We start from the raw sequence: 22,915 nt of genomic DNA, 5'->3' as shown, positions 1-22,915 counted from the left end.
TTTATCAATGAAGGTGAGTGGGGAGGGAGGAAGGGTGAAAATTTGGAACCCAACGTTTTAAAAACACACATTTAAATAAATGTTTTCACATGCAACTGGGAAATAAGAAATACAGGAAGTGGGGTACATAAACCCATCCTGCCCTACAGGAAAATTGAAGGGGAAAGGGGTTAAGAGAAGGGGGCGGAGAGATAGAAGGGAAGGCAGACTAGGGGAAGGGGTATTTAGAATGCATGCCATCTTGGGTTGGGGGAGGGACGAGATGGGGTGAAAATTTGGAACTCAAAATCTTGTGGAAGTAAATGTTGAAAACAAAAAATAATAAATAAAAATTACCATAGAAAACAAATACAAAAGAAAAAAATAAACAAAAAAAATTAAGAAGAGAAAAAAAGAATTATAAAAAAAATAACAAAATCACAAAAGAAAACTAGAGCAAATAGTGTGTTTCCATCTGCATTCAGACTCCATTATTGTATCTCTGGATGTGGATATCATTTTCCATCTTGAGTCTTTTGGAGTTGTCTTAGATCCTTGCATTGCTGGGAAGCACCAAGTCTATCAAAGTCAGTCATAGCACAACGTGGCTGTTACCATGCACCATGTTCTCCTGATTCTGCTCATTTCACTCGGTGTCAATTCATATAAGTTTTTCTAAGTTTTTTCTGAAATCTACCTGCTCATTATTTATATTTTTAAATATATTTTATTTTATCAACAATCACTTCCATAAGCTTTTGAATTTTAAACTCTTCTCCTCCTCCTTCCCCACTTTTCTCCCCAAGGGGGTGTGAAATCTATTATAGGCTACACATATACATTCCTATTAAACATACTTTCACATTAGTGATGTTGTAAGGAAGAATTAGAACCAGCAGGAGGAAACACAAGAAAGAGAAAACAAAAAAAAAACAGAAGGAAAAAATGGCAAATACCATTTTTCAATCTGCATTCAAACTCCATAGATCTTTTTATGGATGTGGATGGCATTTTCCATCATGAGACCTTTGGAGATGACATAGATATTTGCATTGCTGAGAATGGCTAAGTCTATCAGTGCTAGTCATAGCACAATGTGTCTGTTACTGTGTTCAATGTTCTTCTCGTTCTGTTCAGTTCATTCAGCATCAATCCATACCAGTCTTTCCAGGTTTTTCTGAAGTCAGCCTGCTCATCATTTCTTTGTAACACAATAGTATTCCATTACATTCATATACCACAACTGGTTCAGCCATTCCCTAATTGATGGGCATTCCCTCAATTTCCAATTTATGGGAATCCCCTCAATTTCTAAGTCATTACCACCACAGAAATAACTGCTATAAATATTTTGTTACATATGGGTATTTTTCCCATTTTTATGATCTTTTTGGGATTCAGCCCTAAAAGTAGTATTGCTGGGTCAAAGGGTATGCACAATTTGATAGCCCTTTGGGTATAGTTCCAAATTGGTCTTCAAATGGTTGGATCAGTTCACAACTCCACCAACAGTGCATTAGTGTTTCAATTTTTCCACGTCTTCTGCAACATTTGTCATTTTCCTGTTTTGTCATGTTAACCAATCTGATGGGTCTGTTGTGGTATCTCAGAGTCATTTTGATTTGCATTTCTCTAATCAATAGTGATTTAAAGCATTTTTTCATGTAACTATAGATATCTCTAATTTCTTCTTCTGAAACCTGTCTGTTCATATCCTTTGACCATTTGTCAATTGGCAAATGACTTGTTTCTTAGAAACTTGATGGCAGTTCTCTATATATTTTAGAAATGAGGCCTTTATCACATATACTGGTTGTAAAAATTATTTCCCAGTTTTCTTCTTCCCTCTTAATCTTGGTTGCATTGACTTTGTTTGATACACATCACTGATTAAAACCAAGTAATATTCCATTACATTCACGATGATAATTTATTTAGTCATTGATGGCTATCTCTTGTTTGCAATCCTTAGCTATCACAAAAAAGTATTGCTAAAATGATTTCAAGCATATGAGAACCTTCTTTTCGTATTGATGGATTCCCTTGGTATAAGCACAGTAATGCAGCCTCTGGTTCAAAAGGTTTGGATATTTTAGTGACTTAATTTACATAGTTCCAAATGTTGTACCATTTCAAAGCTCCACTCACAATATATTAGTATGGCTATCTTTCCACACATTCCTCCCAACATTGCTGCATTTGGAGGTGATTTTTCCCTACTTCCCTAATTGTGATGGTTGTTTTGATTTGTGTTTCTCTTATTATTAGAAATTTGGAGCATTTGTCCATGTTCTTCTGAATAATTTGTAATTTGGTGATTATGAAATAATTACTTGTCTGTCTCACAGGGTCATTGTGAGAAAAAACACTTTATAAAGCATAGGTTCTGTTTCTCTGCCAATTCTTGTTATAAACAATGAAACCACTGAGTGATTATACTCAATTCCTTTTGATGATAACCTCACTATAGTCTAACAGCACCTTCCATCTCTGTGGTGGAAAACTCCATTAAACGTGATTGTCCACCCTCATTCATAGGAAGATACTCCAAACCTTTTAAAGAAAAGTGAGGTAGAATGTTGCTAAGTTGTGCGAAAAAGAAATGGATTAGAGAACAGAATACCCATGTTTGAATCTTCAGGTGAATTGTGGGGAATGGCTTTATGATTTTTCTCCATATGATAAATGCAATGATGAGATGGGTTGTTGGAGGCCCAGTTTCAAAGCACATGTAATATGCTCTGCTGGTTTCAAGCCAAGCAAAGGCTTCGTTATCCTGCTTCCAAGCATGCATATTGTGACAACCTCTTACTAAGTCATCCATAAAAATATCTGTCCTTTTATATAAACATTGTAATTATGTAGTAAAATCAACTATGTGTGAACTTTTAATCAATAGAGATAGAAGTCACAATATGAGGTGTAAATATTTCTTAGTTATAATTTCCTACTCCATCTTATTTTACACATAAATTAACTGAAGTAAACAAGGTTAATTGCTTTGCCCAGGGTCACATAACTAACAAGTGCCTGAGGTCAGTTTTGAACTGAGCTTTTCCCAACTCTAGCAAAGGGTGGAGAACATGTGCCCTCAAGACCACATGTGGTCCTCGTGCTCCTCTAGGTCCTCAACTGTGACCCTTTGATTGGATCCAAACTTCATGGAACAAATCCTCTTAATAAAAGGATTTGTTCTGTAAAATTTGGACTCAAACTAAAGACCTCACCCAAGGACCCACATGCCCTCCAGGCCAAAGGTTCCCCACCCCTGCTAAACCCCCACTCTTATCGACTGCACCACCTAACTGACCAATGTTTGGCACAGTAACTTGCACAATAGTCACTTAATATAATCTATCCATGTATCTATCTATGTCTCTCATCATCATCACCATCAATATCATCACCAATATCTACTATAATCTATCTGCATATCATCTATCTTACACCAAAATATTAATAACATTTTGTATCAATATAAAGTAAACAAATAGATTTTTACTCGTGAATGTGATGTAGTTATGAAATAGTTATGATATGAACAATTTGAATAAATGTGGAAATATGTATAAACAGATGCTGAATCAGGAGAAATATGTACACTAACTGTAACAATATAAATGGAAAGGGCAATGAAATCTCAGCTTTAGATATGTAAGTATAATGATTCATCCTGGCTGTGAGGAAGAGATAAAATACAGCAAACTTTTCTTTTCCCTTCGATAGAGGTATAGAAAACTGAGTTTAAAGTGTTGTACATATTGTGAAATAATGTGATAATTTTCTTTTTGTTTTTGTTGTTGTTAGTGATTTTAAGTGAAGACTTATTTAGGGGGGATGGTACATATGTCCAGAAATCAAGTGTGTATAAATGCTTTACTAAAATTAAAGAAATACAATATAATGTATTTCTCTTTCTGGGCTTAGCAAAATAATGATTTTGCTTTATCTTTTCATGAACTTTATCTTTAAGAAAAATCTATGTCTTGGCTGGATATTGTGAGTGCTACAGATATAATCTTATTCTGGATAATTGAGATAATTGTCTGCCTTTATCTTTTCTCTCATGAGGAGATTAATATTAATAGTAAATCATCAAAGATATTCTAACTTTGTCTTTTAAGTTAAATAGTCATAGAAGACATCCTTATACCTACTAAGCAAGGTGTTTCAAAGATTCGAGATTGCAATAAGATAATGGTGAGACGTTACAAGACAGGAAAGAGAAAATATTGGAATTAGATTCCTAGGAGAATTATGGAACAAGCAAAGAAGAAAGGATTTGTAAATTCAGTGCTTTGTTTCATGATCCTTTTTTCACTTCAGTGTTAATTTTCTCAAAGCTCCGATGGCATCTTTGTTCCTTAATGTATATATCACAGGGTTAAACATTGGTGTCACAGTGGTGTAGAATAGAGAAAGAACTTTGTCTAATCCTTCAGAGTGGTTGCACTTGGGTCTGAAATAAACAATGACACCAGGCCCAAAGAATAAGATGAAAACTATGAGGTGAGAAGAACAAGTGGAGAACAGTTTGTGTCTTCTAGTGACTGATGACAGCTTCAAGATGGTCAAGATAATTTTTACATAGGACCCAAGTATCAATAGAGAGGGAATCAATGCAAAGAGTACAGCATCTGCGTAGACTGAGATTTGATTTGCAAATGTGTTTCCACAGGTCAGCTTCACTACTGGGAGCATGTCACAGAAAACATGATTGAGCTTGTTAGAACCAGATAAAGGTAGAGAAAAAATCTGATAGGTCTGCCCTATGACCACTGACATCCCAGTGACCCAGTAGCCAATGACCAGCTGGATATATACTTTATGGTTCATGATGACTTGATAGTACAGAAGCTTACAAATGTCCACATAGTGGTCATGTGCCATCACAGCCAGCAGTAAATACTCTGTTCAACAAGAATAAGAAAGAAGCAAAGATGAACAGCCCAAGCCACTACAGAAATATGTCTGTTCTTTGTCAAAAGACTCATCAGCATTCTTGGGAGACTAACAGATGTGTAACAGATTTCCACAAAGGAAAAATTTCCAAGAAAAAAATACATAGGTGTTTGGAGAGCTGGGTCAACCTTGGTTATGACAATGATAAGGCCATTTCCTATCAAAATACTCATGTAGATGACTAAGAATACACCAAATAAAAATGCCTGGAGATTAGGAAGATCAGAAAACCTAAGAAGAATAAATTCCATAATGAGAGTGAAATTTGTTCCTGATATTATGTTCCTTTTTTCTCCTTTCCATATATGAAAATACTGAATTCAGCAATGGCAAATAATTTTTCTTCTCTGGCATTTCATTTCTACCTCTGAAAAATGAATGGGTAGAATTAGATTGTAGAATCACAAAATTGAGTGGGGTGTTGGAAGGCATGTCAGTGGTTTTCATTCTCATCCTTTACACAAAAGGAACTTCAACTGTACATACCTGACAAGTGCCCAATACAGTCTCTGAATGGAGTCCTCCAAGGAAGGGGAACCCAACATCTCTTGAGGATAGCCTATTTTGCCCATGGAATTTCTACCTCATGCTCCTGATAAGATCCTCAGAGCAGGCAGAAAAAGTGTAATCCTTCTGCCTTATTTTAAATCTTTACCTCACTGACAAAATGTATCTTTTCTCCCTTGAGTCATCACTAATCACTTTTGGTTTCAAATCTCAGCAATTACCCAAGCTTTTAGTAAAATATCTCATAAGATATTTGTGAAGATTAAATATGAATAAAGTTATACAATTGGATGGCTGGCTGACCAAGAAATATTTATGTTTCAATGTTAATTTGGGAGTAGGTCTTGAGCTGTGTAATTCCCTAAAAGTCTCCCCTTAATCTGGACTATTTCAATTTTTATCAATGACTGGTTAAAGACATAGGTACTATGTTCAATAAATTTGCAAATGACACACACATACATGTATGTATAGGAGTATATATGCATTGAATGTTTGCATATATGTACACATGTATGTATAACTACTAAAATACACATTGTGCACATGTTTATTTATATAGTGTCACATATACAAATGTGTGTATGCGTGCCTGTGTACAAGTGCACCAATACCTATATATACACACATGCATGGGTGTGCACATACACATAGGTGAATATGCATATGTTCAAGTACATACCCTACTTTAGTTGACATTTTAGAGGTAGAAATATGCATAATCTGTCAATGTGAATATTTCTCTTCAAAGCACAGTTCAAGTTTCCCATGTTCTGTAAAATTATAGCTTTTTCTGATCATCCCAAATCTAGGCAATCTCTTCTATGTTTGAATTTCTAGAAAACTTACATTTTGTACTATTGATTTGAAATTTACTATGTAACACTTTTCAGCCTTAGTAGTCCAATTATATTTTTATATTTAATGTCAATAATTAGGTTATTAATACCTTGAAAGTGAGACTACCATCTCAAGTGTATGTCTTGCATGATGTCTTGCACATAATAGATGATCAGTAGATGTTTTTTATTATTATAATGGACTGTTTTTAGGGAAAGATTTTTGGACCACCAGCTAGATTGTTATCTCAAAGTATATACCTTCCAATTGATGCTTGAATCTCTAAATTGCACATTAATTTATTTGTGTTAATTCTTTATCTTTTTGCTAGACTCTAGAAATAATTATAAATTAATTTGTTATAGGCCACTAATGCAGATAATTATTTATCATATTTTTTTTTTCTGCCTGGGTAGCTAGTTGACCATTAATCACTGAGAGAATGGAAACTATTTGTATGGACATAATAATAGTAATTGTTAGGAGTGCAAGCTTATCTGAGACGCTGGTAATGGAGGACTAGCCCAGGTAAATATAGAAAGGAGATATTACTATTTTTTTAACATGCAGAGAGAGTTACCAAGAAGAGCAATGGGAGTGTAGAAGGGAGATAATGACCTAGTCAAAATGTTATAGAATTTCATCGCAGTTCCTGATGTATTTTCTTTCCTTGGAGATTATTTGACCACTGACTCTAGGTAATATCATCTTCATATCTATATTTATAAATTTAATTAAACTTTTCTAACTCTCAGTACCAGATATATTTTTATGCACCAGTCATGAAGGAGGAAATACAACATTGCTGGTTAAAGTGTAGGATGAAGAGGAACTGAATTCTAATCTTGACTTTGAATAATTTAGCTTTGTGATACAGATCAAGTGATTTCAATTTCTAGTGACTTCATTTACTTATATGTAAAATGTAAACAATAGTAAATGTCTAGATTTCCATAACACATATTACGGTCATCATTCACCTGAAAGAATTGATGTGAAAATAAATAAAAAGGCATGAACCTATATACAATAGAATGTATTACTATTTAATTAACTTTTATCCAAAGTCTTCATCTCCTTCAAGTACCATCTATTGAAATTTTAGGTGCTCTCTGCCTCTTTTTAAATCTGTAGCAAAGTTATAATTGTGTAATGGAATATGAGACATATATGAGAGATACAGAGGGGAGAATCAACAAAACTTAGCAATTTAATGGATATGAAAGACAAAGAAACACCAAGAACGAATCCAATGTTCTAAACTTCACTGACACAGAGAATGGTTATGTTTTTAATAGTGACTGACATCCAGTAAGTTGGTGACACTGCTTTCTCCCAGCTATCTGTAATTAGCTAATTTATTAAACATGTCATTTCTATCTTCAAGTCTGATAAATTATTAAATCAACCTAAATCTGTAGAAATGTCTGCCAGAAATCACTTCTAAAACTGACATACAACCTTTTGTTATGGCATGTGTTTTAGTCTATTCATTCAAGCAATTGTGAAGACCATACCCAAGTCTTCAAAAATATTCCATAAAAATATGTGGGGAATTTCAGTGAATTATTTTTTTTCTAAAATTGAAGCCAATATTGTCTAAACTCAAAGACTTCTGTTCCCTTATCATTTGAGCAACCCTGATAATGAAGGACATTAGTTTAGGGAAACAATGTTTCTGACTTTGTGATCATCAATCTCCTGCTCGTCATCACTCTCTTTGTCCTCCTCATCTTCCTCATCCTAATCCTTGTCCTCCTTTTTCTCCTCCAGTTTTTCTCCCCCTCCTTCTCCTCCTCCTCATCTTTGTCTTCTTCTTCTTCATATTGTTCTAGATATAGAGGTAGAAAAGGAACTTAAAAGCCATTGATTCCACACCTCTCATATTTCAGTTAGGTGAATTGAAATCCAGAGAATTTAAGTGACTTTACCAAGATCACATAGTGACAACACAGGTCCTGTGATCACATTGGAGCAGCTGTGACCATTCAAAGGGGGAGGATCATACACAGTAATGCCATAGCAATATAAGAAGATGCTGCAATGCATAAAACAGTACTGGGTTAAAGGTATTTTAAGTTGTTGTTCCAAGAGATTAATCAGTAAAATTATTAGGAATGTAATTAAGAATAATAATTTACATGAAAATCACATTTTATCATTCACAGGTGACACCATGGATAGGGCACTGGGCCTGGAATCACAAAGTCTAAATCCACAAAGTCAGAATCAGTGAGTCTAAATCCAACCTCAGAAATTTATTGGCTGTATAACATTGAGTCAGGTACTTACGCTCTGTCTCTGTTTCCTCAGCTGTAAAATGGGGATATAACAGCATCTACTGCATAGGGTTATTGTGAAGATCAAATGAAATAATATTGTAAAACTCTTAGTACAGTGTCTTTCTCATAGTAAGAGCTCAAGAAATGTTTTCCCTCTCCTTTTCCACTTTACGCTAAGTTGAGTGTTCATTTCCTTCTGATGTTCATTTTTTTTGTGTGTGTCAGAGAAAAAAAGAATAAAACAAATTTGAGTTTCTCTTCCTCCTGTCACAAATTATCATCATCTCATCTACCCATAACAGTGGGCCAATACTTTCCTTGATCTTTCTCAATATACATAAAAGTGTCTCTTCCTCTGACCCTTTTTATGTTTATCACCTTAAATTCATTTGATCCTTTTTTTCTGTCTAGGCAATGGGGTTAAGTGACTTGCCCAGGGTCACAAAGCTAGTAAGTGTGATGTGTCTGAGGATATTTGAACTCAGGTCCTCCTGAATCCAGGGCCAATACTCTATCCACTGTGCCATCCAGTTGCCCCCATTTTATACTTTAAAACATACTCTTCACAAACCTCTATCAAAATACTCATATATTTATTTGTATTCATCATTTATTATCTGCCTCTGCATTTGCACTTTTAAAAATAATAACCCAAACTATTAAAAAGAATTCACTCCTATCCACCTCAGATGTTTTTATCTCTTTAGCATTTTATATATTTATATATATTATAATATATATAATATTATACATATTTATAGATATATATTATAATATATAGTATATTTATATGTATACATATATATATATATATCTTTTAGGGGTCTTTTTTGTCTTATTCAACTGAATTTTCTTCTTGAATTTTAGGTCATCTAATCCTACCAATTATTCACCTGAGGTCTTTGCCATCTCCATTTGCTTTACTTGAGAGTATATGTGAATATTTGCCCAATTCATCCTTATAGCATATTATCTAAAATTTCAGAAGCAATTGAAAGGGAAAGTAGCAGAGAGGTTTTCTGCTGGAAATTTGGGGCATATGGAACTATTTTTTATATTTCCCCAGTATCCATTTATATTTATCTCAAACACATTAGGGAAAAGTTGAAGGGTTTGTGATTTCCTTGCTTGTAGCTACAGCAAATTGTCAACCTTAGAGTTGTAATGTTTAATCAAAAAATATTTTCAAAACCTAGAAAATAATGAAGATCTCATTCTCCTCTTAAATGAAGCAGGAAGTTTGAAGAAGAAAATGTGCCTTGTGTTAGATGGTAATTGCAGCATCCTTCAAATTTATGATTTTTTAGCTGAAATATTTTCCTCAAATATTTCCAAATCACATACATGATTTATATAATATTTGTCCTTTTCATTTGTTACCTTTTATTTATGCTTCATTTAATTATTTTTTTATTTTTTATTAATTTATTTTGATTTATCAATAATCACTTTCATATGCTTTTGAGTTCAACATTTTTCTCCCCCTTCCTCCCCACCACCCTCCCCAAGATGGCACACAGTCTGATATAGGTTATACATTTACATTCATATTAAACATACTTTCACATTAGTGATGTTGTAAGTAGAAATTAAACCAATAGGAGGAACCATCAGAAAGAGGAAACAAAACTCAACAGAAGAGAGAAAAAATAACAATTGAGCTTCCATAGTTCTTTCTTTGGGTGTGGACAGCATTTTCCATCACAAGGCCTCTGGAGATGTCTTAGATCCTTGTATTGCCAGGAAGGGTTAAGTTTATCAATATTAGTCATCACACAATGTGGCTGTTATTGTGTACAACGTTCTCTTGCTTCTGTTTACTTCACTCAGCATCAGACCATGCAAGACTTTCCAGGTTTTTCTGAAGTCAGCCTGTTCATCATTTCTTATAGCACAATGGTATTCCATCACATTCATGTACCACAACTTGCTCGACTATTCCTTAATTGATGGGCATCCTCTCAATTTCCAATTGTTTGCCACCACAAAAAGAGCTGCTATGAATATTTTTTTACATGTAGGTCCTTTTCCCATTTGTGTGATCTCTTTGGGATATAGCCCTAGAAGTGCTATTGCTGGGTCAAAGGTATGCACATTTTGATAGCCCTTTGTTCCAAATTGCTCTCCAAAATGGTTGGATCATTTCACAACTCCACCAACAATGCATTAGTGTTCCAATTTTCCCACGTCTTCTCCAACATTTATCATTTTCCTGTTTTGTCATGTTGGCCATTCTGATAGGTGTGATGTGGTACCTCAGAGAGGTTTTGATTTGCATTTCTCTAATCAATAGTGATTTAGAGCATTTTTTCATATGACTAGCCTCATTTAATTCTTGTGACTCATTTTCTTTACCTATAATAAATATTAACACAATGACCCTTACATTAGATTTTGTACTTCTCAATGTTCCGTACTAGACAAAAACTGATTTGTAAAGAGAACTATTAAATTTGAAAATTGCAAATGCCATCTCAGTCAGGAAGGTCTCTTTTAGTTCCAAGAGATTAATATCATTTATATTAAATTTCATATTTCATTTGTAGAACTTGCAACTCAAGTAGGATCATAGAATGTTCAACTGTTAAGGAGAGTAGAGATAATTACAAATAAACAACAGTAACAAAGTATGTTTCAGTAAGTGTTTAAGAAACATTGAAATTGAAATAATAAAATGATATGGTCTTACTTTTCTCAGATTAGAAATATTCATTCAGCTGCTACTTTCTCTGATGAATACATTTGCATTTATGAAATTTAATGAAAACAATTTACATTTATATAGAACTTTGAGGTTTACAAACCTCATTAAATCCCTTTCGCATTTGAATATCACAGTAAGGTGGTAATGTATCTATTACAGGAATTACCCACACTTTTCAGATTAAGAAAGTGAAACTTTATAATTTAAATGACTTGTCAAATGTTACCCCACTCCTAAGTGCGGGATTCAAACCCAAGAGTCTTAATTCCAATGTCCACATTCTTTCTACTACACCACATTATTTTTCAGTTAAACACAAAATCTTTCCAGTACATCCCACCAAACCATGTGTCAATGATTGTCCACCTATCAAAATTTATCTTTGAATTCAAAAGAGAAATCTTTAAGTAGAGAGTATTCTACCCTTCCTTTGCTTTATGAGGGTGAAGCCTTTCCCAGGTCAATTTTTACTGTTTTAAATGAGAAATAAGGTCTTATTCTGAGTCTAGAGCTCAACAACACCAATTACTAAGGCAGCTTCATTAGTAGGGATAAATGCTAGGGTTAGAGTCAGGGGAATATAGTTGGATTCTTTGCTCTGTCTCTTAGTCGCTTTGCAAACCTGGCACATGATTACACCTCCCACAGGTTCAGCTTTCTCATCTGTAAAATAATGAAAACATTATCTGGAGTACCAGCCTCACAGGGTTATTGTCACAACAAGAATAATAATTATAAAAAAATTGGTTCATAGTGATGAAGACCTGAATTTTAATCTGACCTTAGACACTTACCGGTCTAAGCCTATGTTACATCATCTGAAAAATGATGACATCCATCTCAATAACTTCTATGATTTCATCATGATATGCAGGGTAAAATGTAGTTTTCATGTTAGTTAATATACAATTGTAATAAAAAAAATCAAATAAACAGTCATCTAACACTGACTCTCTCCCTAGATTTCAAAAGGCTGTTATAATGCATTAATAAGATTATATCATCATTGTTTTAGATCTGGAGTTAACCTCAGAGATCGTGTATTCTAATTCTCTCATTTTATAGATGAGGGCACTGGGGCCCAAATAGTGCAAATGTTTTGAGTAAACTCACTCAGGTAATAAATGGCGTAAGGAAGATTTGAACAGAGATGCTCTGACTCCAATTTCAGTGCTCATTCAGGAAGTGTTGACTTTGGAATAGCAGAGCATGGACTTGTAAACCAATTCTGTTTATTATCTGCGTGACTTTGGAAAAAATTACTTCCCTTTTCTTAGCCTCTATTCATTTCTCTCTGAAAATAGGAGATTGAACAAAGTAATCTCTAAGATCACCTAGTTGTAAATAATATGATCTATAAATAATTGATCAATGAATGAAACAATTTCAGGCCCAAAAGTGAATAGTGGATGTTGCCAAATACTAATCGGTATTGTAACTTCTTGGCTCAGTACTATATCAGAGCCAACTCAAACTAGTTTATGAAAGCTGATTTTTAACATTATAATATGAGCATTTACATCTCATATTGGCAAATGCTACAAATAAAGTTTTATTGCTTTATTCAGACTATCTAGACTTTAGAAAGTGATGGAGAAATTAATAATCCATACAATCATAACACTGCCTTTGTTTGTTCCTACAATGAGGATGTGAATCCCTATTTCCTTCTCTAAGGTCTATTCAAGTACTTACTAAATTTAATAAATATAAGTTTAATTATATTATTAGTGACTGGATTTAATTAGACCTCTCGACATGTTGGACTTAAATATTGGAGATAGTATAATGTGCCTGGATCTGAAGTCAGGAGAGACAGAGCTTGTAAGTATAGCAATGTCCTCTTCTTCCCTGCTCATGGTGTCAGTAAGCAGTTTTCTTTAAACATTTCCTAAATTATTGATGGATGAAAAATTCATTCAGTAAATGTTTGCTATGTTCATATATAAATAGAAAAAAAGACATTTTCTGCTATCAAGGAGCTCACATTCTAATTGGGAAAACAGTATATAAAGAAAGAGTTGGGGTAGATGGTAGACCTGCTGGTTCTTGATCACACAAATGTGTTGATTAACATTGTATTTATGCTGTATACTTATCTATTAGATCATTATAATTAGTAACATCATTGCAAGTAGGAACTTTTTTATTCATTGTCCTCACACTTCCAGTGTGTAGCACATTGTTTGGGATATCATAAACACTTATTTAATAAATGTTGGTTACTTTTTTGCTTGACTGACTTATCAATAAGTGGATGGATTGATTAAGGTTTTATGGTTCAATATTTCATGTCAACATATCCAGGCTGAAGTCTGTTACTATGTCTTAGATTTCAGAACAGAGAGATTATGGAACCAATGTTCGTGCACAAATGGAACAGAGGTGAATTAATTTTTACCCATTATTCCCCTTCCCACATATTTCCTACCTGCTACACTCCTTTAGAATTCACCATCACACCCTACTGAATATCCTGATTGGAAATCTCACTATCCTACAAAATCACCTCCCCTTGGTACTCACATCTCATTAGCATACTCCACTCCTCTTATTGGAGGGTGGAGGGAAAAGATCCTCCCCAAACCTCCATAGAAGGAGAATTGCCCAGTTCAATCATTTTCTCACTTCCCACTTGGATGCACTCCTTTAAACTTCATCCTGTGATTTAAAAAACAAAAACAAAAACAAAAAACATTTGAGTTACCTTTTTGTGTGTTGACTTTTCCCATTCTCTGTTTCAAAGTGTTGACAATGGTGGTCACAACAAAGTTGGCATGTAATCCAGCATGGTGCACCATCTTGGATTCCTTCACAGTAGCACAGTTACCAATGGCATAGATATTACTGACTCCCTCCACCTGGAGGTGATTGTTAATCATTAAGGCATCATTACCAGCCATTTGGTCACCCAGGGCACTGCTGTATGCAGAGGAGTTGATTTTAATCTCATTGCAGACAGTCACCAGGTTAGCCACTGGCTGAGTCTCTTTGTCTGTCTTCCCTTGGATGCTGCCATGATGCTCATTGAGAGGCAGCTCCTCCAGGTTACTCACTTGCTCACTCAACAGTTTCACCCCTTTCTGGAGAAGAATCTCTTTCACTTCCTCCTGAACACAAGGAAGGAGTTCTGGGTACATTATATTATAATGTACTTGAGTATAGGGACTACTTATCTTTTTCATATTTCTTCCCCAATGCTTAACATCTCCTGATACATAGTAGCCACTTAATAAATGTTTATTGACTGCCACTCCAATCCAGTGAAACCACTTTTAATATTATTGCTAACAAATGACAATCTTTCTGGCTTTTTCACTACTTTTCCCTTTTAAGTAGATTATCTTCCCTTCTAAATTCTAGCTCTTAGAATTCAATTTCCTTCAAAGCTTAATTCAAATACCACTCGCTCCATGAAACCCTTGTTGATCACTTTGGATACAAGTATCTTCCTCATAAGACAATGTATCACAGTCTTGGTAGGACAAAATTATAACAAGGAGTAGAGAATTGTTCCATACTTTGTTGCATCTCTGGCTCACAGGCTGTATTTCACAATAATCTTTGAATATATACATGGCATCTCAGCTAGCTAGATTGTAAACCTTCCTCCAAAGTAGAGTTTTTAGCTTTTGTGTTTGCATACACAGTATCTAGAATACCTCTGTCTGCCAAATAGTAAGCATTTAACAAATGTGTCTTGTCTGATTAATGGATACAATATGGAAGCCCTATGTAATCCAAAGAGAATGATTATATACTCAGAAGATCTGCTTTTTAATATCCAGTATTCCCAGACCATATTTATGTTCAATTTGCCAAATGAGTTCACGTTTTTGGGATTTTAGTCAGTCAAAAAGTATTTATTAACCTCCTATTGTTTTCCAGGCACTCCTATAAGTGTAGGAAATACTAAGAAAATAAAATGAAAAATCTGCATTCAAGCAGCTCACAGTTTATTAAAGGATATGATATAAAAATAATTATGTGCAGAGAAAAAATAGAAAATCAACTGAAGACAATGTCATGGAGAAGCCATTAAGATTAAGGAGGACTCAGAAAGGTTTCCTGCAAAAATTAAGACTTAAATAAGGTTCTGTTCACTGATTGGGAAAAAATGCAAATACCATTTGCTCAATATTCTCCTCTTTCCCATAGCATTTATCTGTGGAATAAATCAGTAAATATGATTCCTCCCTGAGGCTTTGGGATAATTCACTGGAGGAATTTGAGCTGTGAAAAGGTAAAACAAAAAAGTAACAAAAGATACCAAAGGAAACTGTTTTAAATTCCAGATCTCCTCATAAATACTTGTATGATCTTGGGGAATTTATATCAATTCTCTAGACCTCATTTTCTTTTCTAAAGCTGGAGTTTTGAGTGACATTACCTCTGTAGTCCTTTCTAGGTCTAAATTCCATGATCTGTTGATTAGATTAGCCTTTACATTCATACAATTTGGATGTAGATTAATAGGGATGCATTGGCATGTGTTTAACAATTACCTCTCAAAAATGTACACATGACACATCTTAAAATTTATCTGCATTATTAACATTTTTCCATATTTGTTTCACAATGCTAGACAGTCTACAAAATAGAATACCAGGCCTTAAGATTTTGTATTTTCACTTTCCTAAGTGTAAATGGTTAGTCTGAAAATCTAAAAATTGACTTTATGAGTCATTTCAAGAAGGCTTTAGAATATTCCTGGTTAGAGGTATACTTGTTATGAGGACCTAACTCAATCAATCAATCAACCCTTATTAAGTGCCTACTAAAGGTCAGGCACAGTGCTAAGGTTGTGGATACAAAAAGAGGCAAAAATAATTCCTTCCTTAAAAGCACTTACTAACTATTGTTGTTTGTCATTCTTCCTTGAAGAGGAGCAAAATGGCATCATTATGTCAGGGCCAATGTGCCGTATGTCTGCCTATGGCTCATCATACCAATAGAGCTCAGAATACTCTACCACAGGTCAGGCACAAATAGTCTGTATGACCATTCATGAGGAAGATGTCTCAACATTTGCCCATCACTTGTTTCTTTGGAGCTAGTGAAATTTTGTTTTGCTAATAGAGTAAATCTTTGCCAACAGAGCATCTTCTTTGATGTGGTCATAACATGCTATATGATTCTGTGACAGTGTCTCTCATTTCTCACAATTAATACCAAACTTCTTCAGACACCTTGAAAATATACTTATATCACTCCTCCTGACCTCCATATAAGTGCCAACTTTGTGTGAGTTCTCCCTAAAAGGGACTTTTACATAAATGTACATTTGGCATGTAAACAAAATGGTCAGCCCATAGGAATTCTGCTGTCTGTAATTAGGGTTTATATGCTTGGCAGTGTATTTTGAGAACGGGCCTCAGTATCTAGTAAATTATCCTCTAGGTGATCTTCAGAATTGTCTTAAAACTATTAAAATAGGAGCAGCTAGGTGGTGCAGTGGATAGAGCACTGGCTCTGAATGAAGGAAGACCTGAATTTAGATCTGGCCTCAGACCAAACACTTGACACTTACTAGCTGTGTGACCCTGGATATTGCCCAAAAAATCAAGCAAACAAACAAACAAAAAAGGAATTCAAATGGATACAGTTCAATTTTCTGGCATGGTGCTGGTAGACTGTCTAGGTTTCACAGGCATACAACAATGAGGTCAGAACAATGGCTCTGTAGACCTTCACCTTGGCAGGCAGCCTAATTGTTCTTCTCTTCCACAGATTCCTTCAGAGGCTCCCAAATGTTGAGTTAGCTCTGGCAATGTGTGTGTCAACCTCATCATCTGTGTGTTCATCCCTGGAAGGTATACTGTCAAAGTAAATGAACTAATCCACAGCATTCAAAATTCCTCCATTTGATATAACCAATGGTTCCACATATGGTGTAAAGCTGGCTGGTGGAGAATGTCTATTTTCTTGGTAGGACCAAATTATAACAAGCAGCAGAGAATTGGTCTATACTTCATTGCATCTCAGCCTCAGAGGCTGTATTTCACAATCATCTTTGAACAAAAAAGTCATGCACCAATTCTGCTTCCACATTAATCTTGGCTTGTAGTCTTTTCAAGTTAGATAATTTACCATCAGTGTGGTAGCTGACTGTGATGCCATTTTCATCCTCACTGAAGGCATGTGACAACATCGCTGAACACATAATGCTAAAAGTATGGGTACAAGTATGCAACCCTGCTTCACTCCATTGATGACTGTCAAAGTGCAAGAGCAGTGTCCATTATGTAGAACCTATGCAATCATGCTGGCATGGAAGTAACATACAATAGTGATGCACTTCTCTGGGTAACCAAATTTCTCCATGATCTTCCAGAGGCCTTCACAACTCACAGTGTCAATGGCCTTAGTTAGATTGAGCAATGTTGTATACATAAGTCTGTTCTGCTTCTGACATTTCTTTTGGAATTACTGGGCAGCAAACACTATGTAAACCACTCCTGATCCTTTCTGATGCCACATTGGCTTTTGGGTAGATGACCATCTTCCAGGTGATGAATCAATCAATTAAGGAGGACTTGTGAGCAATGACTAAAAGAGAGGCACCCCCCCCCCCACACACAATGGTTGTCACAGGAAAACCTATTTCCTTTGCCTTTATATAGAAGGATGATGGAGACATGTTGATCTCCTGGGAGGTAACCTCCTCCTGCCATATAACCCAGAAGATTTCTATCAGATTTGTATGAGCAATAGATACCCTGCCTTGTAGATCTCTGTATGAATGGAATCAGCCCTAGGCACTTTGCCACACTAGAGAAGCCTAATGACATTCAAAACCTGTTCTGCAGTTGGAAATTCATCAAGAAAGGGATTAAGTTCAGCCTGAGGTATAACTCAGTATCTTCAGTATTGGTTGATGACAGTCTGTTGAGAACACTACAGTACTGTTCAGCCTATCTGTCAGAATCTTGCCCTCCTCAGTGACATGTGTGGCTTGATCAGCACTAAGTAGTTGAGCTGCATCCAAGGTTTTTGGCCCATAAATAGCCTTCAGGACATTTTAAACATACTTTGGATTCTTACTATCAGCATAAAACTGAGTTTCATCTGCCTTCTTACTGAGCCAAGAATCCTGCATCTCTTTAAACTTTGCTTACAATCCAATGAGGAAGATAATATGCAATATATATGTATGTATGTATATGAACAAGTTATACACATTATAAATGGGTAATAATTAACAGAGAGAAGACAATAGAATTAAGAGAAGTTGGAGGAGCCTTCTTGTAGAAGTTGGTTTTAGTTGGTACTTAAAAGAAGTAAAGGAGGTAAGTAGTTGGAGCAGAAGAAGGAAAGAGTTTCAAGCACAAGAGACAGCCAAAAAAAATGCCTTTAACAAAGAGACGGAGTATTTTGTTCGTGAAAGAATCAGGAGGCCAGTGCTACTGTATCAGAGAATATGTATTAGGGAGTAATGTATAAAAAAGACTGGAAACACAGGATAGTGTTAGGTTATGAAGAACTTTGAAGCCAAACATTATTTTGTATTCATTCCTGGAGGCAGTAGCAAACCTTTGGAGTTCATTGGGGGAGGGGGGCAGAGGGAGACATGAATTGACCTATGTTTTAGGAAAATCACTTTAGTGGCTGAATAGAGACTGAATTAGAATGGGAATAGACTTGAGGAAGGCAGAGTAGTCTATTTCAGTAATCCAGGTATGAGTTGAGGGCCTGCAGTACTGTTTTGGCAGTGTCAGAAGAGAGAAAAGGCATATATGAGACATGCTGCAAAGAGAAAATCAACAGGCCTTGACAATTGATTAAATATAAGGGGTGAGAGGTAGTCCTAAGATGACTCAGGTTACAAGCCTGAGGGGCTAGTAGGATGCTGTTTTCCTCTTCAGTAATAGGAAAGGTAGAAGTGTGGGGGGTTAAGGGAAAAGATAATGAGTTCTATTTTGCACATGGTGAGTTTAAGATGTCTGCTGAATATCCAACTGGAAATGTTTGCAAGGTTATTGCAGGTGTTATATTTGCAGTTAGCAGGGAGTTTGGGGCAGGCAGGTGTATTTGAAAATCATCAGAACCGAGATAGCAATTAAATACATTGAACCTGCTGAGATCACTGAGGGAAGTAGTAGGAGGAGAGAAGATGACCCAAAAACAAAATACTGAGGGATACCTATAGTTAGAGGACATGATCTGGAAAAGGAGACAGCAAAAGATATAGAGAAAAAGCCATCACATAGATAGAGGAGAATCAGGAGAGAGTGGTATCCCAAAAATCTAGAGGGATGAGCATATCAAAGAAAAGAGAGTGATCAATTGCATCAAAGCCTGCAAAGATGTTAAAGAGAATGCTGTTTGAGAAAAGGTCATTGAATTTGGCAACTAAGGCATCATTAGTAGCTTTGGAGAGAGCATTTTTGGTTAGGTGTTGGGGTGGAGGGGGATTGAAATGGACAAATGGGTGGTAGGGGGTGTGGAATCGAATTTGGATGACCAATAGGAGTTCAGAGTCCATGGGATGTGAAGATCATGACCAAGTATGAGAATGTTCATTACTGAGTGGAGGTCATCACTCTTTTACCATCAAAGTACAGGTGAAGCAGGAGATGGGAATCCTGAATTGAATGGAAGGCTGTTCTTTGCACCAGAGATTCTCCCCATCTCACCTGGGAGTTTGGACTGGCAGCAAGAGATGGAAGTTGCTTGTGCTGGTGCCAATGGGTGGAAGTGGTTGTTTTGAGGCAAATGGAGAATCCAGACTGACCCCTAGCAACCTTTCCTCACCAACACACTGTCACCTGCAAGAAGTCAAAGACAAAAGGTACTTTATTTTATTTCAATTCTAGCCATGAACTCTGAATTTTAGTTCATAAGCTTTTATATAATATCTCCATCTAGATGTCAATATAGGCATATTCATTTATTGATCGATCCATATTCTATCTAACTCTATCTCTATCTATCTATCTATCTGGTCAACACTAGGCTTGTACATACTGTCAGCATCGGAAGTTAGGAGTCATATCAATTCCATGTTGTACCTAAAATCTGAGGAAATAAGACTTGAAAGAGTCAGAAGACCTTCCTTCCTGCCACAGTCATGATATAAAATCATGCAACAATTTAAATTATGTATTCACTATTGCATTTCTCTTTTTTGTTTGAAAGATGGATTGAGGGGTCCTAGGAAGGACTTTATTATTATTTTTTACATGACACTAAGTTTTGCTTTGTTTTGCTTTGCTCTTTTCATTTTAACATGCAGTATGTTCAAATATTCAAACAACTTTATGGCACACAGAGTAAACAGTTATATATATATGTATAAATCTATATCTATATCTATATATATAAATTATGACAACAGCATCACTTTGCAAGAGAGGTATCTAATTACAGTCTGTTCTGTCAGTGGGATCAAGAGTTTGCATGCTTTCCAATCTGTGTGAGTGGTCTGAACATATCAGAAGAGTGAGTTTAATAAATTCAAACTAGTTTGCCTCTGAAGGTGAAAGCTAAGAACATCACTGGCTTACTTCCAAGGAGCTTATAAATCTGATATAAAAATGTCATCTAATCATTTCTCAATATATCTATCATTTGCTAACACATTCTCTATATCTCCAAAAATCCTGTTTATTAAATAAAAGCTACATACACAAATTCTCTGTGTTCTTCCTGTAATTTTCAATATATCATCTAATTCTAGTTTCAAACAAAATGTGTTTGACTATCTAAATTTCTGAATACATATTTCCTTCATTATTTATCTTTTTTTCTAATCTGATAATGTTTTAGGAATATTTGAATACTACTGAGTACTACTTTAAATGTATGCCCAATATTCTTGTACTTTATTCTGAAGGCTTATTTATTTTCTATTACTTCTTGGGATTTTATTTTCCTGATTTCAGAAAATATTATATACTGGCTCATATTTTTGTCCTACTTATTGTGTAGTCTAATAATTCTCAAATTCTCTATCTTTTATCTGCTTTTCATTTCACGTTTTTGCATTTCAAATGGCATTCAATACCTTATTTGTCCTGTATGTGTCTTAATTTTTAATATATCTTTATTTCTCACAAATCCAGTTGCTTATCTTTTCCCCAATATACTTTGGAAGGAGTTTATTACTTTCATATAATTTTGTACTTTTCAAACAAAATATTTAATTCTTCCTTTCCATATTTAATCCAAAGCTTCATTTATTTTTCTGTTTCTTTCTTCTAGTATTCACATTTCATTTATAAAATCAATTGATTTTTTCTTAAAACTTTTGTTTCACTTGAAATTTTGAAATGAAAATTTAAATACAAATATAATTTTAAATAATATGATTTAAATTAAAATTTTCTTAAAATTTAAATTGCCTTAAAATGACATTTTATTAAAATGTATTTTTAATTTGAAATTTGTCAACAAAAATTTTTTTCCTCTCATCCTATCAACTCTCCTGACATTGAAAAAAAAAGAAATTTTTAAATTGCCATAGTGAATCAAAACAATTGACTATATTGAATTTTGTCTAAAAACTTTTGGCTCTGCACATTTTATCTGTTAACTTTCCTGTTCCCTTTTAATAAAATTTGATTATATCTTTCAAAAATATTGTTTTTTTAACACTGTTGTTATATTTTAATTTTTGTTTCAAAATTGTTTTTTCTTGTGTCATTTGTTTTAGGAAATTTATTTGAACTTGAGGTCAACATGTCTTTTCCTCTTAGGGCTTTATTTAAGGTATTTTAATGTCACTGTCTTCTGTTTTTATTTTCTTTTGGGGATCAGTGAAATAAGTCCTAAGTCATGCAAGTTTTTTTTTTAGTAATATTTTAGTTAACTCATTTTTCAGGAATGTCTTCTATATTTTGACTTTTTATCTGGACCAAGCTCTGCACACTTTTAGAAAGAATCCCTTGGTTTTGTTGTTGTTGTTGTTTTTTCCTTGTTTGTTTTGGTTTTGTTTTTCATATTTTACATTCTCTGGTCTCCAGTTTCTTCAAGATTTTCAGGGGGTGGATTAAGCCTGCAATTTGCAAACTTTCAGCATAGTGTAACTCCCAAATGCTATAATCTAAGAAATACTCTGCTAACTGCTCTTCTGGTCTGACATTTGCAAGCTTCTGACAGAGGTTTAGATCATATTGTGAGAAAAATATATTTATTAAATACACACACACACACACACACACACACACACACACACACACACACAGAAATTTCACCAAAATCAAGATAGAAAAGACACTTCTCCAAAACCTGCTCTTTAGAAAAACAATATATTTTTCCTTCTCAGTATTTTAAATCATAAGTAAACAAACAGATGTTCAGTAGTTCATTTGAATAATGTTAATTGACAATATAATTCAATATTTCAGTTAATCTCGTGAGCACTGCAATGAAATGAGAAAAGGTTCCTATTTCCCAAATCCAGTCATGTGTAACCCCCAAAATAAAGACAACAATAAAATACATCACATTAATTAGTGAATAAGTATGTCTCCAATTTACAAAGAAGGTAGTACAACGCAAACTAATCACACATTGCATCGCTTAATTAACCACAGTCAACATTTCAGGTTGAAGTAAATTGATAATTTTCTCATTTCAATCTAGAAACACTAAGAAAATGATGTAGATAGGACAGGAAGCTTTCTGACATACTTAAGTA

At 34.7% G+C, this 22,915-nt stretch overlaps 1 protein-coding gene across 1 annotated transcript; it reads right to left on the bottom strand.

Moving 5' to 3' along the window:
* Positions 1-4,296: 4,296 nt before the first annotated feature.
* On the bottom strand, positions 4,297-14,414 carry LOC114042197 (olfactory receptor 10AG1-like). Its single transcript, XM_027860863.1, has 2 exons — positions 13,982-14,414; positions 4,297-4,889 (listed from the first exon to the last, which is right to left on the bottom strand). Exons 1-2 carry the CDS (start codon positions 14,412-14,414, stop codon positions 4,297-4,299), a joined length of 1,026 nt encoding a protein of 341 aa, XP_027716664.1.
* Positions 14,415-22,915: the final 8,501 nt, after the last annotated feature.

This window comes from Vombatus ursinus, unplaced genomic scaffold (genome assembly GCF_900497805.2).
Source record: "Vombatus ursinus unplaced genomic scaffold, bare-nosed wombat genome assembly UNPS02014291.1, whole genome shotgun sequence".
In the NCBI taxonomy this organism is placed as follows: domain Eukaryota; kingdom Metazoa; phylum Chordata; class Mammalia; order Diprotodontia; family Vombatidae; genus Vombatus; species Vombatus ursinus.
The sequence above is the reverse complement of the archived record's forward strand: the minus strand, read 5'-3'. Positions and strand labels throughout refer to the sequence as shown.